The sequence below is a fragment of the Xyrauchen texanus genome, chromosome 10 (genome assembly GCF_025860055.1).
Source record: "Xyrauchen texanus isolate HMW12.3.18 chromosome 10, RBS_HiC_50CHRs, whole genome shotgun sequence".
NCBI lineage: Eukaryota > Metazoa > Chordata > Actinopteri > Cypriniformes > Catostomidae > Xyrauchen > Xyrauchen texanus.
In genome coordinates, this window is record NC_068285.1 from 42,314,239 (window position 1) to 42,330,685 (window position 16,447).

Here is a 16,447-nt window from a genome sequence, read left to right on the forward strand (position 1 = left end):
GGGAATCAGTGTTGATCATACAGGTGCTGGAAGTGAATTTCCCTTGTCTCACTAACTGCTGCCTATCTGTCAGAAAGCTGGTGATCCACTGACAGGTAGAGGTGGGAACAGGGAGTTGGTTTAATTTAGTCCAGTATAGCTGGAATTATGGTTTTGAAAGCCGAACTGAATTCCACAAATAGCATCCTAGCATATGTCCCTGGTCTGTCCAGATGTTGGAGGATATGATGCAATCCCATGTTGACTGCATCATCCACAGCCCTGTTTGCTTGATAAGCAAATTGAAGTGATTCAGAAAGGGTCCATTGATGTCCTTTTAGGTAGGTCAGCACTAGTCTCTCAAATGACTTCATGACCACATATGTCATAGTGATGGGTCTGTAGTAATTAGGTCCTATGATTTTGTGTTTCTTTGTGACAGGGATGATGGTGAAGCATTTGAAGCAGCAGGGAACTTCACACTGATCCAGTTATCTGTTGAACATCTGTGTGAAGATGTCAGCTGGGCCAGCTGATCAGAACAGAATTTAAGTGGGTGAAACAGCATCAGGGCCCTGTGCTTTCTTTGTCTTTTGTTTCCGGAAGACCCGGCACACATCCTCTTCACAGATCTTAAGTGCAGATTGAGTAGCAGGAGGGGGAGGTGTTGATATTTGTTTGAAGTGAAGGTCAGAGCAGGTGTGGGGTGTGAGATCTGGCTTTTCAAATCTACAGAAACACATTTAGTCGTCAGCCAGTTGTTGAATTCCTACAGTGTTGAGGGATGGTGTCTTATAGTGAGTAATGTTTTTTAGGTCTCTCAACACTAATGCAGGGTCGTTAGTGGAAAACTTGTTTTTCAGCTTCTCAGAGTAGCTTCTTTTAGCCACTATAATCTCTTTTGTCAGTGTGTTTCTGGACAAGATTTTGTCCACACTTGTATACAGTTAGCATCCTCTTTGGCCTGATGAAGCTGCCTGAGTTTTGCTGTTAACCATGGTTTGTCATTGTTGAACGTTAAATAACTCCTAGTAGGAATGCACATATCCTTACAGAAAATTATATATGATGGCACAGTATCCGTGAGCTCATCCAGATTGGTGTCTGCAGCTTTAAAAACACTCCAATCAGTGCAGTCAAAGCAGGCTTGTAGTTTCAGCTCTGCTTCATTGGTTCATCTCTTGAAGGGGTGGATTTACCTCGGTCTCTTCAGCCTATTGATGAGTTGAATACATTTACTAGCAATTATAATCAAAAGGTAATCAAGGCATTTTTAGTCATGCTAAACATTCTGGTTATGCTTTAATTATGAATGTTACTGGTCATTTGTGTATTTGACCTCTGATTTGTGACTGAGGGTCTGACCAATGTGAGGAATGCAGTTAACAGAGCTTTTTCATTTAGCCTGGCTCCCAGAGGACAGACATGCATGTGAGTTGAAACCATTTCACTGATCACTTATTAAGTTTAAGGGTTTTATTTTGTTTTAAGTTTTTGGTTTAAATTATTTAATTAATGTATTGTTCTATTTTGTTCCAGCTAATATGGGCCATGTCCCAGTGAGGCCTGGCAAACTTAAGAAAACGGTTGTGTTCTGGCAAATGATGTCATTGCAAGGATTGTTTTGTAGTTTTGAGAATTATTTGACTAAGTCAATGGAAATGGATGCCTGTTCTAAAGAGAAGACTCACCTCTGACTCATTTCTGCTTACTTAGTGTGACTTAGTGTGTTTAATAATATCTTTGAATGATTGCATTTTAAACAGAACGTCATGTTTGTAAGATTTCTAAAATCTGTACAGTTCAGCTGTAAGATCTCTGTTCTCATAAGAGATGTCAATTATTTTCCATATGCCTGTAATTATGATTTCTGTAATCCAAGTTTGTTCTAGGTTAGATCCTCAACTTGTTTTCTCTTTCTGTCTTTTACCTTTGGGAATGTGGAGAACTTTGTCTTTAGTAAACTCTCTCTGTTGATTGAAACTTCAACTTTGACCCCTGGCCATCATTGTTCATACTGGTGTCTTTACTGGGTATAACTGTATTTCCCTACTATACATTTTAATATTTATTTATTAATGAGGAATACAGTGTTTTGTTATTCACAATATATGAGTATTTGTGTGCTGAAGGGGGAAATTTCCATAGTCACTTTTTTTTTTTATGTCCTCAATTAAGGACATTTGATTATTTAAAATAACAAAATATGCATGGAAGGGAGTATAAAATAAAGTGATCAAATACATCCTTTTTAAATTTGTTATTCCAATTCCTTCATGACATTTCATCAGCTGTTTCATCATCATCCTCAGACAACCCAGCGGGCTCTTCCTCGTCCTACCGCCCCCCTCCGCGCACTAAAGAGGTCGTCATCAACCAGCAGGTGGTAAAACTCAAGTACTGCTTCACCTGCAAGATCTTCCGTCCCCCGCGCACCTCCCACTGCAGCCTGTGTGACAACTGTGTGGGTAAGAGCTGAGCATAACATCAGAAACAGGAAGAGATGATGTTCCGTTGTTTATTCTCACTGAATGTCTCAGAAGGTGTCTGATAACTCCTCTTACAAACAGCTTTTTTCATTTGCTCCAACATGTGTTTTCAGCGATCAGAATATCACATTTGGTTTGTAACACATCTGGGGGCTGTGTATTCATTTTAATCAGTGCTGTTTGCTAAGAAAAGCATCTTTATTACAATTGCTCATTTGTGGGTTGAGATTTGAACAAATCGTTACGCTAACTTGTATCACACTGTTTGTGCTACATACATGAATGATACCACAAATTGTGTGGCTTGTTGAGGAGGTGAGCTACTTATACATTTCTGAGTAATTGGATGAATTTTGCATTAAGCAATGCCTTAGAAACCACCCACAGCAGCCTAGCAACTGCATAACAACATGCTAAAATCCAGTCAAAACAACTTCTGAATTGCTATGTAATGCCATGGCAACCACTCAAAACACCCTTACATCATGGTGGCAGGTTAATTATGGGCAAACATAACTCACATTTTCTTCAGAAAATATAAACCTCTCATCATTCGATTGTAAATATTAATATTCTTAAGGTCTGCAATTTCTCAATATAGTATACTATGCTCAGGAAAGGGACCCATCAAAAAAATGTATATTAATGTAACGTATTCAATGTAGGAGGAGGAGGCGAGAACTGGCTTGATAATATAAATAATATTTTAATAATAACCTTAAACCCTTTATCCCTCTCGGATAAGGGGCCGGGTGTGTATAATCATGACCTGACCCCGCCCTTCGCCCTGCCAAAATTAATTATAAAATTATTCTCTATTTCTGTGGAGTGATGAAATGTCATAGCGAGAGAAATAAGGGCTCATGGGTTTAATCAAAGCATTAAAATAACATGTGAAAGTGAAGAAATTAGGCCAGAAGTATTTATTATTGGATATTATATAATAAAACAATTATATAAAATAAACATAATAAAAAATAGAAAATATTTTATATATATATATATATATATATATATATATATATATATATATATATATATATATATATATATATATATATATATATATATATATATATATATATATATATATATATATATATACATACACATACACACACACACACACACACATATATATACACATACACATATATATATATATATATATATATACATGTTTATATATACAAGCATAATTTTGAAACCCAGTTAACTTCAATAATATTATTGTGAGCTAGTACTAAATAATAATAATAAATAAGTTAAATTATTACTGAAATATATTATTGTGTAATAATGAAAATAAATTAATTTCTTGAATAATTTCTTGCACGTATAATTACTATACAGTCTGGTTAAAAGTCGTAAGTCTTTATTTTGGTGGAAAACTGTAGGATGACATTTGTGTTTCTGTTTGAGTTGACAACTGTAAAGGGATTAATGAAAAGGAGGAGGTGAGAACTGGCTTGACAATATAAATTATATTTAATTAACAACTTAAACCATAAGACACAAACATGCACATATGATGGACAGCTGCCCGTAAACGCTCTCTCTTGCTCTCGCACCACCGTCCGCAGTCGGCCTTTATCACTCTCTGAGGCTTGATTAGCCTGATTAAGGGCTACATCATACAGTCATAACATCATACTTTTAATATTGTACACACAAACCCAATGTCATGGGGTTATTTTTGACATTTCTTTAGTAACTTTTTGTGGCCAAAGTTCTTTTGATTTTTAAGACAACAGAGTGTTTAATTACTGCTGTAATAATTCAAGCTCACAGGCCTCTATGTGACCAGCTGCTATCTTGTTTTTTTCTAATAGAGCGGTTTGATCATCACTGCCCGTGGGTCGGCAACTGTGTGGGAAAAAGAAATTACCGCTTCTTCTACGCCTTCATTGTCTCGCTCTCCTTCCTCACAGCCTTCGTCTTCGGTTGTGTAACCACACACCTGGCTCTGAGTAAGTGTTATTTCATTTGACTGTTTCTGTCAGCGAGCTCAGACAAATATAAGCAACAGCAAACGCTGTACATTTAAACAGACTTTTTTTCTTTCTTTGTTAGCGTGCCTCTTTGTGTTTTCGTGCTATTGTGCATGCAAAAAAATTGTAACCGATCTTTAAATATTTAATTATTTTATTGCTTTTAATTTAGACATCCCATTACTTTAGTTTTGTTTGTTAGTTTGATAGTTTTGTTCTTGTAAGTCCATGTGTGTTACTGATTAGGTTTTGTTGTTTTATCTTCACAATAGATTGAGGTACATAGGGCTGTTTGCATCAGCTCATTTGAGAGTTATATTGGTTCAGTCAAGCATCAACTGATACAGTAAGAGGCCGCATGAGGCATCGAGTCTTAAGTTTCAATCTGATAAGAGTTTTCTAATAACCAAAGTTCATTTATAGGGTCACAAGGAGGAAACGGGCTTGTCTTCGCTCTCCAAGAGAGTCCTGCCAGATATCCTTTCATTTTTTTTTAATGTTTGATAATTATTTCAGATGAGAATAAAAATATTTTTCTTTATAGGACTATTCCAGAGCAGGTTCAATACAACTTGAGCTCTATTAAAGGAATGTTCCGGGTTCAATACAAGTTGAGCGCATCGACAGCTTTTGTGGCATTATGTTGATTTCCATAAAATAATTATTTAACTTTTTTGAAAATCTGGGTTCCAGTGAGGCACTTACAATGGAAGTGAATGGGGGCCATTTTTTTTTGGTCAAATCCTCACTGTTTCAAAGGTATAACCACAAGACATAAACAATATGTGTGTAAACATGATTTTAGTATGATAAAGTCACTTACTAACCTTTTCTGAGTAAAGTTATAGCCAATTTTACAACTTCATTGCCATGACGATGTAATGTCAACAAACCCTAAAACGTCTGTTAAAATGAACAATTTAAACAACTTTACAGCTCCAATAATACACACGTTTTAACAGAAGAATGAATGTATGTGCTTTTATAAAATGAGTCAATCAGTGTCCATACAGAAATGTGTGTGTATATAGCTAATTGTGTACCTTTCACCTCCCAGATGTCCCTAATTTGTTCAGTTTTGGTACTCATTGAAATTAGCCAGCTTACTGTCATTTTAATTTCACAAATAAAAGCAATCAGAAGAGGAGGAATTGCAACAGTTGCCCTTCTGATAGGACTGTAATATTGGTCCTGATGTTGTGCCCATCACAGGTTGCCACCGGTTTCGACCTGAAAGTGAATCGACATAGCTCTGTTCAAGCTGGTAACCTCACCAAGTAGTGCGGGAAACTTTCGGTCTTAGTATGAGGACAATCCATCGATGTGTATATGCTGTGTGCACAACTATTGAAGAAAATTCATGCAGTGTAATTTCAGGGTTTACATATGATACTTTCCTGATAATAGGAAAAAATAGGATATTTTGAACAATCATCTAATCGAAAGCATCGCCATCACAACTGCATTATGTCCCGCATATTTGTCCACCAACTTTTAAAGACCAACTGAACTTGATTGTCATCTAAAATGAATTTTAGTGTCATAATGCAATTTACATGTTCTGAAGAAGCTCAGCAAATGTGATCTGAGGTAAAATGTTCAAAAGCTTGTTTCCTGAAAGTGAACACTTTAATTTTTCATCTACAGAACAGGGTAAATCTAATTTAAGTTTGTGTAAAGAAAAGACATATATTAGGTCTAAAAATATAATTGTTATAATTTGGTCATTTATTTTTTAATTTAATGCTTTTGTTTGGTAATTTATTTAATACAGAGAATTTTGCTGGCATTTTTTCAAAAGTATAAACAATAAATGTATAGAATTGGGCTATATTATTGGTGTTCCAAAAAAAGCACACTGCTGTTTTTCTCCTAGTATTGTGTATTTATTTATAATTTAAAACATTTTTGTGCACAGAATTGATATGTTTTTTGATTTATGGGCTAATTCCGTGACCGCCATCTATTATTTTGAATGGTGTGGAAAAGAAACTTTAATAAATAAACTGATATCTACCATGATTTAAATTAATCAAAGACATTTGTTCTCCATGCATTTGTTGATGACAGGTGCATGATACGAGATATTTGTGTTGGCACTCCTGGAAGTGTCATGACACAGATGTTTTTGCAGCATCGGATCTGTGCAGGTATGCCATTTAAGACCAATACATAAGAGTGCGAGTAATGCTTCACGTACAATAAATTGTCTTTTAAGGCAGTGTTTCCCAACCGTGCCGTGGAAAATGATAAAATTCCACAAAATAAATAAATGCATGAACATTTTTTTATAATTTAAGGGATCCAAACTCCTCACCTTGAGAAATTCACGATTTGAAACCGAAATCGATCACATTTGTGTTTGTGAAGAGCAATGATTAATGTGCAAATGTGACTATTTATACATGTTAAGGGTCATCACATTTTCACACAAGTTTTTGCTTCACCAATAATGTCTTTGAGAGTACTAAGCAACAAGAAATATTTAAAAACTGTCCAAATTTGTGAAGAGATTTGTGAAGAGAAATGATTGTCATGATTTCTTTTAATTAAATATTAACTTATCATTTAAGAATATCAGAAACCACAGTTATTGAACTCCTTTAAATTCACCAAGAAAATGCTTCAACCTAAACGTAAACAAGTCCTTTTATTACTTTCTGCTATCAGAGCAACTGCAAGCTTTTTTCTCTCTTCCAAATACAGTATCTCACAAACGTGAGTACACCCCTCACATTTTTGTAAATATTTGATTATATCTTTAATGTGACAACACTGAAGAAATGACACTTTGCTACAATGTAAAGTAGTGAGTGTACAGCTTGTATAACAGTGTAAATTTGCTGTCCCCTCAAAATAACTCAACACACAGCCATTAATGTCTAAACCGCTGGCAACAAAAGTGAGTACACCCCTAAGTGAAAATGTCCAAAAAACAGAATTTTTACGAACCTGAATTTCAAGTAATCGCACTACTAAGATGGACAGAAAACATGGACAATTTCTTGAAAAGGAAAAATATAGACGATGGTTAGCTTGTGTGGGATAGTGGCGTGCCGTAGAATTGTTTAGTCTTAGTTTGTCTTTTTTAGTCTTTAGTCTTAAGGATGAATACCTTCATGATTAACACAGGCCAACGATTGTAGTAAGTTCTGTCATGTGACACTACTTTTTGCCAATTTTCTCGACAGTGTTTCCAAACCAGTTTTTCGCAACATTTGAAGTATCAACATTTTTTTAAGAAAATGAGGAACAAGTCGAAATTCGTAACTAAAAAAACAAGCAGAGGTTTTATGGGGAAGGCATTGCAACATAATCAATATTAAAATACGCAGAGTGTTTTCAACAGTACAGCCACATTATACAGTAGGTGATAATACGAGACTCCTGCTAACCTCATCTGTGCAAACATCCAATCTTTCATCTCCTGTCATGACCATGTAAAGCCAGAGAATACTGTACATAAACAGTAACTATCAACCCACAGATGTTATGTTTGTAAATCAAAAGAAGCTTAAAGTATGATTTAAAGAACTTTACAAATACCTCACATTTTTATATTGAACAATTATTTCTGCCCTCTCCAGTACTCTTGGCCCATAGAGTTCCATTGTAAGTGCATTACATGCAGCTTTGCTTGTCTTTACAAACAGAGATGAAATGATTTATTTTCTATGGTAATCAACAGCATGGGCAGAAGCTGTCAATAAACTTGTTGTATTCCTTTCTTTGTGCTAATTCTAAAGCCCTTGCAGATGTTTAATGTTCATCTGAGTATGCCCTTGACTTCTGTTCACTGCTCTTGAGTTAGTGGTCTGCTTCTTCTCAGTCTGGTCCATTTTGGGCCTCTCGGGCTTCCATACCTACTTGGTGGCTGCTAATCTTACTACTAATGAGGATGTGAGTGTTGTCCATTCATCACTCATGGCAATTTTGGATTCAATAATTTTTTTAAATGGTCTTGTTTTTTCTCTAACTGCAGCATTTTTGTGTCGGTATTCCAGATTAAAGGTTCGTGGTCAGGCAAGAGTGGTAACGAGGACGTGGGAAATCCGTATAGCTCCAACAGCATCCTCAAAAACTGCTGCTCTGTCCTCTGTGGACCCATGCCACCCAGGTGAAACATTGGGATTCAGGCCGGAAATGTATTCTGGCCAGTTTTGTAACTCCGTTACAAGCTTCACAAGTCTTTGCCCATAGTGTGTTAAAACAATTCTGTCATCGCCCTGAGGGGTGGGCGAAATACCAGTTGAAAATTGTCATATGGCGTAAATGTTCAAGTATAATTTTAATGATGGTTAAGCAAAATATGAAGCTAGAACAGTGACTGATGTACTTGAATCTGAATTTTGTTTATTTTAATTGTAGTGACGTGTGTGACATTTAACATCATTGAAGATTTTTATTTGATATAAATTTGTATTTTTAAACAGCAGATTTAGAGGTGCAACTAGCTGTAAATATTCCGATTATTAAAATTAGAGGTTAAGAAGAAAATTAAACTACTTTTATCTCTAAATAAAAACTAAAATCTTTGATATTCAGATCATAAACAAACTGGGCTTAATGTCAAGCCTCCACCGGGGAAAGTAGAGGTTATCAGAATAGTTGAACTAGCTTTTTGTCCAATCACAGAGCTACCAGAACTGTCTGGACCAATGTATAGATCAGACTAAGTGTCTCTGGACAAAAAAATCTTTTTTTGGTTTTGTGATTCCTGAAATTTATTTGAGAAGAATCGATGCTTTGTATTCAATCCGTCTTGTTTTACTTTTAGCAAAAAAAAAAGTAGTATACATTTAGTAAGAGTAAGCCTTTTTGTTGTGGATTTAAAATGTTACACCCATTTGATTTCTGAATTTATTGAATTCTTAATAAGAAATACAAATATTAAAAAAGCTGCAACACTTACAAATCTTATCAAAAGGTACAATTGTTTCTCTACCAGGCATATAATGTATTGTCATTTTGTATTTCTTTGTGTAGAAATACAAATATATACATACATGCATGCATATAGTGCATCGGAAAGTATTCACAGTGCTTCACTTTTTCCACATTGTTATGTTACAGCCTTATTCCAAAATTGATTAAAATCATTATTTTCCTCAAAATTATACAAACAATACCCCATAATGACAATGTGAAAGAAGATTTTTTGAAATCTTTACAAATGTATAAAAAAATAAAAAATCACATGTACATAAGTATTCACAGCCTTCGCCATGACACTCAAAATTGAGCTCAGGGGCATCCTGTTTCCACTGATCATCCTTGAGATGTATCTACAACTTGATTGGAGTCCACCTGTGGTAAATTCAGTTGATTGGACATGATTTGGAAAGGCACACACCTGTCTATGTAAGGTCCCACAGTTAACAGTGCATGCCAGAACACAAACCAAGCCATGAAGTCCAAGGAATTGTCTGTTGACCTCCGAGACAGGATTGTATCGAGGCACAGATCTGGGGAAGGGTACAGAAAAATATCTGCAGCATTGAAGGTCCCAATGTGCACAGTGTCATCCGTAAATGGAAGAAGTTTGGAATCACCAGGACTCTTCCTAGAGCTGGACACCTGGCCAAACTGAGTGATTGGGGGAGAAGGGCCTTAGTCAGGGAGGTGACCAAGAACCCGATGGTCACTCTGACAGAGCTCCAGCGTTTCTCTGTGGAGAGAGCAGAACCTTCCAGAAGAACAACCATCTCTGCAGCACTCCACCAATCAGGCCTGTATGGTAGAGTGACTAGATGGAAGCCACTCCTCAGTAAAAGGCACATGACAGCCCACCTGGAGTTTGCCAAAAGGCACCTGAAGGACTCTCAGACTATGAGAAACAAAATTCTCTGGTCTAATGAAACAAAGGTTGAACTCTTTGGCCTGAATGGCAAGCATCATGTCTAGAGGAAACCAGGCACCACTCATCACCTGGCTAATACCATCCCTACAGTGAAGCGTGGTGGTGGCAGCATCATGCTGTGGGGATGTTTTTCAGTGGCAGGAACTGGGAGACTAGTCAGATTGAGGGAAAGATGAATGCAGCAAAAATAGGTGTGCCAAGCTTGTAGCATCATACACAAAAAGACTTGAGGCTGTAAATGGTGCCAAAGACGCTTCAACAAAGTATTGAGAAAAGGCTGTGAATACTTATGTACATGTGATAATTAAAAAAAAAATTCAAAGATTTCAAACAAACTTCTTTCACATTGTCGTTATGGGGTATTTTTTGTAGAATTTTGAGGAAAATAATGAATTATAAAACAAAATGTGGAAAAAGTGAAGTGCTGCTGTGAATGCTTTCCGGATGCACTGTATATACATTCACCGATCAGCCACAACATTAAAACCACCTGCCTAATATTGTGCATGTTCACCTCGTACTGCCAAAACAGCACCAACCCGCATGATATTCTTCCAACCACAATTGTACAGAGTGGTTATCTGAGTTACTGTAGACTTTTTCAGTTCAAACCAGTCTGGCCATTCTCTGTTGACCTCTCTCATCAAAAAGGCATTTCCATCCACAGAACTGCCGCTCACCATTCGGAGTGAATTCTAGAGACTGTTGTGTGTGAAATTCCCAGGAGATCAACAGTTACAGAAATACTCAAACCAGCCCATCTGCATTCAGCAGTGACTTCACATTGTTTCTCCTTTCCTCGTATTTTATCCAGCATAGTTTGAACCAGGGTAAAGTGGCAGCTACCAACAGAGCATTTTTACTGTCCAAGACAGAGCTGAATCTCACTTTTATGGCCTGTCAGAAAAACACAATAGCTTCTATCAGTCCAAGGAATTTCTTAACATGAAAGACAGAGAACATCAATGTGTGCATCCAATTACATTTCATTTTTGTCTGGTAACTTAAAAAAAAAATGTCATTAATGTGCTTCAACTTCTAACTAAACTGTTTTTATTTGAGTAAAAAATATTTAATATGATTGAATGAAGCTGATTATATTAGGTTATATCAGCAAAAGTATTTGTAAGGGTAATATCAAGCCAAATTAACTTAAAGAAATAGCAACCTCATGTATCCAGTTTTTACAGTGTAGAGGCTTACCTGTACAATAGCATCAGGCAGACCAGAAGCCCATCCTGTTGTGCCAAGCTTTTGGATATACTGTAAGAACGTCTAGTGTTGTTTGGATGGTCCCATAATAGCAATGATCTTCACCTTTTTAAGATGTCCAAGGCAGCAGTGAGGGGCTTCAGTCATGTAATGTGTTTTATCCTATTGCAAAGGGTGTTCAAATCTGTAAGTGTGATCTCAGTGATGCGTGTCATTGCGTCATGAAATCTCATTCATCCTCAACTAGATCGGAGGCCAGTGTTGAGAAACTGGCTTTGATCCACAGACCCGAGCACTTACCGATGACATTTCAGTATACTGTTTTGGATTCACTGTTGGATGTTAGCCATTTCACAACATCATTGTGTGTGTGTGTGTGTGTGTGTGTGTGTGTGGTGGAGGGTAAACTGTCCATCTGAATTGGAGGGGTGAGCCTGGCCGACACCAGTGAATGTCACCTCATCATTGGACTCCTCATCAGAATCTAACTCCGTATTTTGAGCAGGTTTATACATTCTGAAATCTTTTAGGAAATGTAATCCATTGTCTATGACTGTCGCTGTGACTTTACATGACTGTCCATATGCTGAATGCACCTGCTCAATTTCATATGCCTTCCCTTGATTTTTTTAAAGACTATGGCAACTTTTTCACAGCTAAAAATCCCAAGTCATCCCAAGTAAGCTTTTATTGTGACTAGTCCAAATGTCTGCAGTTGTGGAGACATACTCTAAACATTCAAATGTCTTTTTAAGCTCAGACTCCATGTCAGCTTACTTTTACAGCTGATGTCTGAAGTTTACTCACACTTAGGTTGAAGTCATTAAAACTAACCGACAATTGTTTCCAGACAGATTGTTTCACTTTTATTTGACTATATCATAATTCCAGTGGGTCAGAAGTTTACATACACTAATGGTGCTTGGAAAATTCCAGAAAATTATGTCAAGCCTTTAGGCAGTTAGGAGTCTATTATAGGTGTACCTGTGGATGTATTTTAAGGCCTATCTTCAAACACAGTGCCTCTTTGCTTGACATCATGGGAAAATCAAAAGAAATCATCCAAGACCTCAGAAAATAAATTGTGGACCTCCACAAGTCTGATTCATCCTTGAGAGCAATTTCCAAACATCTGAAGGAACCACGATCATCTGTACAAATAATAGTATGCAAGTATAAATACCATGGGATCATGCAGCCATCATACCGCTCAGGAAGGGAGAAGCATTCTGTCCTCATAAAGATGAACATAGTTTGGTGCGAAAAGTGCAAATCAATCCCAGAACATCAGCAAAGAACCTTGTGAAGATGCTGGAGGAAACAGATAGACAAGTATCTATATCCACAGTAAAACGAGTTCTATATCGACATAACCTGAAAGGCTGCTCAGCAAGGAAGAAGCCACATCTCCAAAACTGCCATAAAAATGCCAGACTACAGTTTGCAAGTGCACATGGGGCCAAAGATATTTCTTCTGGTCTGAAGCAAAAATTGAACTTTTTAGCCATAATTATCATAAGCCATCATTATGTTTGTAGGAAAAAGGCTTGCAAGCTGAAGAACACCATCCCAACCGTGAATCATGGGGTGGCAGCATCATGTTGTGGGGGTGCTTTGCTGCAGGAGGGACTGGTGCACTTCACAAAATAGATGGCATAACTTTTGGTCTGACAGAGGCATGCATTTGTCTGTCACAGTATCTTAGTCAGAACGTGTCTAAATGATGGTGACTCCAATCAACATGGGTAGCATTTCCTCCATCACATATGCTGCTATTAATCTTTTCATCCGTTCTGGATTTACCTTCCTGCCCGATCCTGAAGAAAAATATATTCTAGCTTGTTTAGGTGATGTCGGACCGCTCTCTTGTGTGTGGAGGTCTTTAGTGATGAGTTTTGTTGTAGAATGCTGTCTGGTTAGGTGCTTCGACAAATTACTGGTTGTGTTAAGAGTGGTAGAAAGTTCTTTGGAAATTGGGCACAGTTTTTACTTAACAGTAAGATTTTTGTTTTTAAACTCTTAAATCAAAATATTGTCTATTTCCACATGTAAAAACAACCACATCTCTCCTCATCCATTTCAACACGCTGTTCTCTCAGCAGTCGCCTTTGTGCGTGTCCTCTATGGTGGCTCGTTAGAGCACATTCTGCTACATCTGCTGACACGCAATCAGATATACTTGGGTACATAGTTCATTTTTAAATGCATTCTATGGTAAATAATTTCCAAGTAATGCAAATGTAAAATGTAATGCTACATAACTACATCACTGATACATGTAATTCGATTGCGGAGGTGGACAGGGGTCATCATGTGCACACTGACTGGTCTTCGGCTACGCAGCCCCATACGCAGCAAGCTGCAATGCACTGTGTTCTGACATCTTTCTGTCATGGCCAGTATTTTGTTTTTCAGCAATTTGTGCTGCAGTAGCTCTTCTGTGGGATCAGACCAGCCTTTGGCGCCCATGACCCTGTCGCCAGTTCACCAGTTGTCCTCCTTTGGACCACATTTGGTAGGTATTAACCACTACATACTAGGAACACCCCACAAGACCTGCCATTCTGGAGACGCTCTGAGCCAGTAATCTAGCCATCACAATTTGGCTCTAGTCATTGTCACTCAGATCCTTACACTTGTCCATTCTTCCTGCTTCCAACATGTGAAATTCAAGAACTTGCTGTTCACTTGTGGCCAAATATATCCCACCCCTTGACAGGTGTCAATGTAACAATGTAATCAATGTTATTCACTTCACCTGTCTGTGGTTTTAATGTTGTGGCTGATCAGTGTATGGTGGCCATTCTGGCATAGTGCCAGTCATTCCATTCCAGAGCATCTACCTGAACAGCAACATTACAAGACTAATAAACACCGTTAAGACAACTGATAATTAAATTAAACCATATTTCCAACATGCACTCATCCAAGGCTCTTCAAGTTGATTAATGTGGAATAATGTTAAGTCTTTGGGAATTTGCTGGATTTGTCTTTTCCGTTTAGTTCGTTTCCGTTTCTTGGTGCTTAAAACTACACACCAACCATTTATGTAACACTTCTTCTCACCAGTGCATGAATGGCTGTTACATTTAATAAAATGTATTAATTCAAGAAAACATTGCAAAAACAAGTTACTTTACCTGTGGACAACCCCCAGCATTGTTTTCTCTCACGCGCACTGCTGCAATGGCCGTCTCGCATGCAATTTCAGAAACTCCCGCCAGATAGCACCAGTTACCAGTGGATCCAATTTTACAAAAATGAAATCCGATTAAAGAAAAATGCTTTAATATCGGGGGGAATCGGAAAATACGATTATCGGTCGATCTCTAAAGCTCGGATGCATTGATAGTACTGATTGACTATTTTTCTCACCAAACATGCTTCATTAATGCCACATTAATGTGACTAGACAAGAGGCGGCACATAAATAGAGCTGCAGATGTTGTTGTTTTTACGACAGACCATAGCAGAGACACACATCGAGCAGCAAAATAGGTGGACACCGGCATCTTTTGTTAAAACACACTTAAGAAAATGATAATGAAGCAAAGTGAAACTATCTGCACATGTCTGAAATGACTCGTTCAGCTAAGCCAGATTTGTGACCAGACAAGTTAACTCTGTGCCAGAGAATCTTTATACTATAACATACTGTACTAGTTAACAAGTTAATACTTTGGTTACCTCTTTGCACCCATTGTTCTCACCCATGCCTTGGTATATTCTGGACAAACTGCTGTTATGAAGACACTATTTTTACTCTTTAGGGTTTTTTATTATTATTATTATTATTTAAAAAATGTGTATTCCTGCCAGCTTGGAAAAGTTATTATTGTCCGGACCTTTGCTGAGAAGAAATGTGGAGACTCTTGGAACTTTGAATACCTCTTGCTTAGTTTGTATACAATTGGAATTTCTGAGATCTGAATTTGAGAGATTTGTATTTGGAGTTCTGAATTTCTTCTTAAAAATAATATATTAATATTGTAAACGCAATCTAGGTTTCGTACGCCAAGCGTTTACGTCAAAACAGAAGTGTACTTTGGGATTTACTCTGTCTGATGAGTCTGTATTTATTGTTGTGGCTTTATTCTAATTCCTTAATGCCTCTTCTCTTGTCAGTTTGATTGACAGGCGCGGGTTCATGCCCACTGATGACTCTGTCCAGACCAGTCCTGCGGAAATCGAACTGCCAGCTGCTAAAAACGACATTAACATGGTAGGACGAGCATTGAACTCAGGCCGACCTCCACTTCCACCACCCCCCATCATAACCCTACAGCCACCTGACATTCAGAACCACTCAACAACCTGACATCGTGTGTGTGTGTGTGTGTCCTACGACCAACATCCCCCCCTGCTGTGTTGTTTATTCAGCATTTTGGCATGGAACGCACCCTTCGTTTACATCTCAGTCAGCGTTTGGTTCTCTGGGCTGAAGTGCAGGTGTACTGAAGATTTGCACAGTGTTAATGGAGTTGTTATGGTTGTGTTGTTCCGGCGAAGTCAGATATTTATGTTGTTTACTTAAACGGGTGTAGCTTATGTGCTTCATGTCGCACAAATATGCCTTTTCTGTTTACAGAATGAGGAAACGAAACCTCTGGCTTCCTGTAGTGTTAGGTGGAATTCACAGTTAGTGAGCTGGAAGGGCACTGGTCTTGTCAGAGATGATGTTAGTGTTTGTTCAAAACATCTCTGGAGATCTTTGTTACTCATAGACACAAAAGATCATGATGCTTTTTAAAACAATCTAGGTATAAACAAACAACCCAGTATAAACCGAAAAATCAAACAAACTTGTTTTAGGTTTTTGTATAATTTAGAAACAGATAGTAAGTTAAATTGTTGCTTTACAGTACTTACTGTTTACTTTGTTTTACTTAGTTTTTCTGAAAAAATATATTTTGTTT

At 37.4% G+C, this 16,447-nt stretch overlaps 1 protein-coding gene across 1 annotated transcript in view; it reads left to right on the forward strand.

The window, feature by feature from the left end:
- The window catches only part of LOC127650618 (palmitoyltransferase ZDHHC18-B-like), a 43,910-nt gene that overhangs the window by 22,341 nt on the left and 5,122 nt on the right, over positions 1-16,447 (forward strand). The window contains exons 3-8 of the mRNA XM_052136139.1: positions 2,292-2,447; positions 4,301-4,438; positions 4,883-4,934; positions 8,257-8,359; positions 8,464-8,576; positions 15,657-15,753. Of these exons, the coding sequence (XP_051992099.1) occupies positions 2,292-2,447; positions 4,301-4,438; positions 4,883-4,934; positions 8,257-8,359; positions 8,464-8,576; positions 15,657-15,753 (659 nt within the window). The remainder of the gene's footprint in view (positions 1-2,291; positions 2,448-4,300; positions 4,439-4,882; positions 4,935-8,256; positions 8,360-8,463; positions 8,577-15,656; positions 15,754-16,447) is intronic.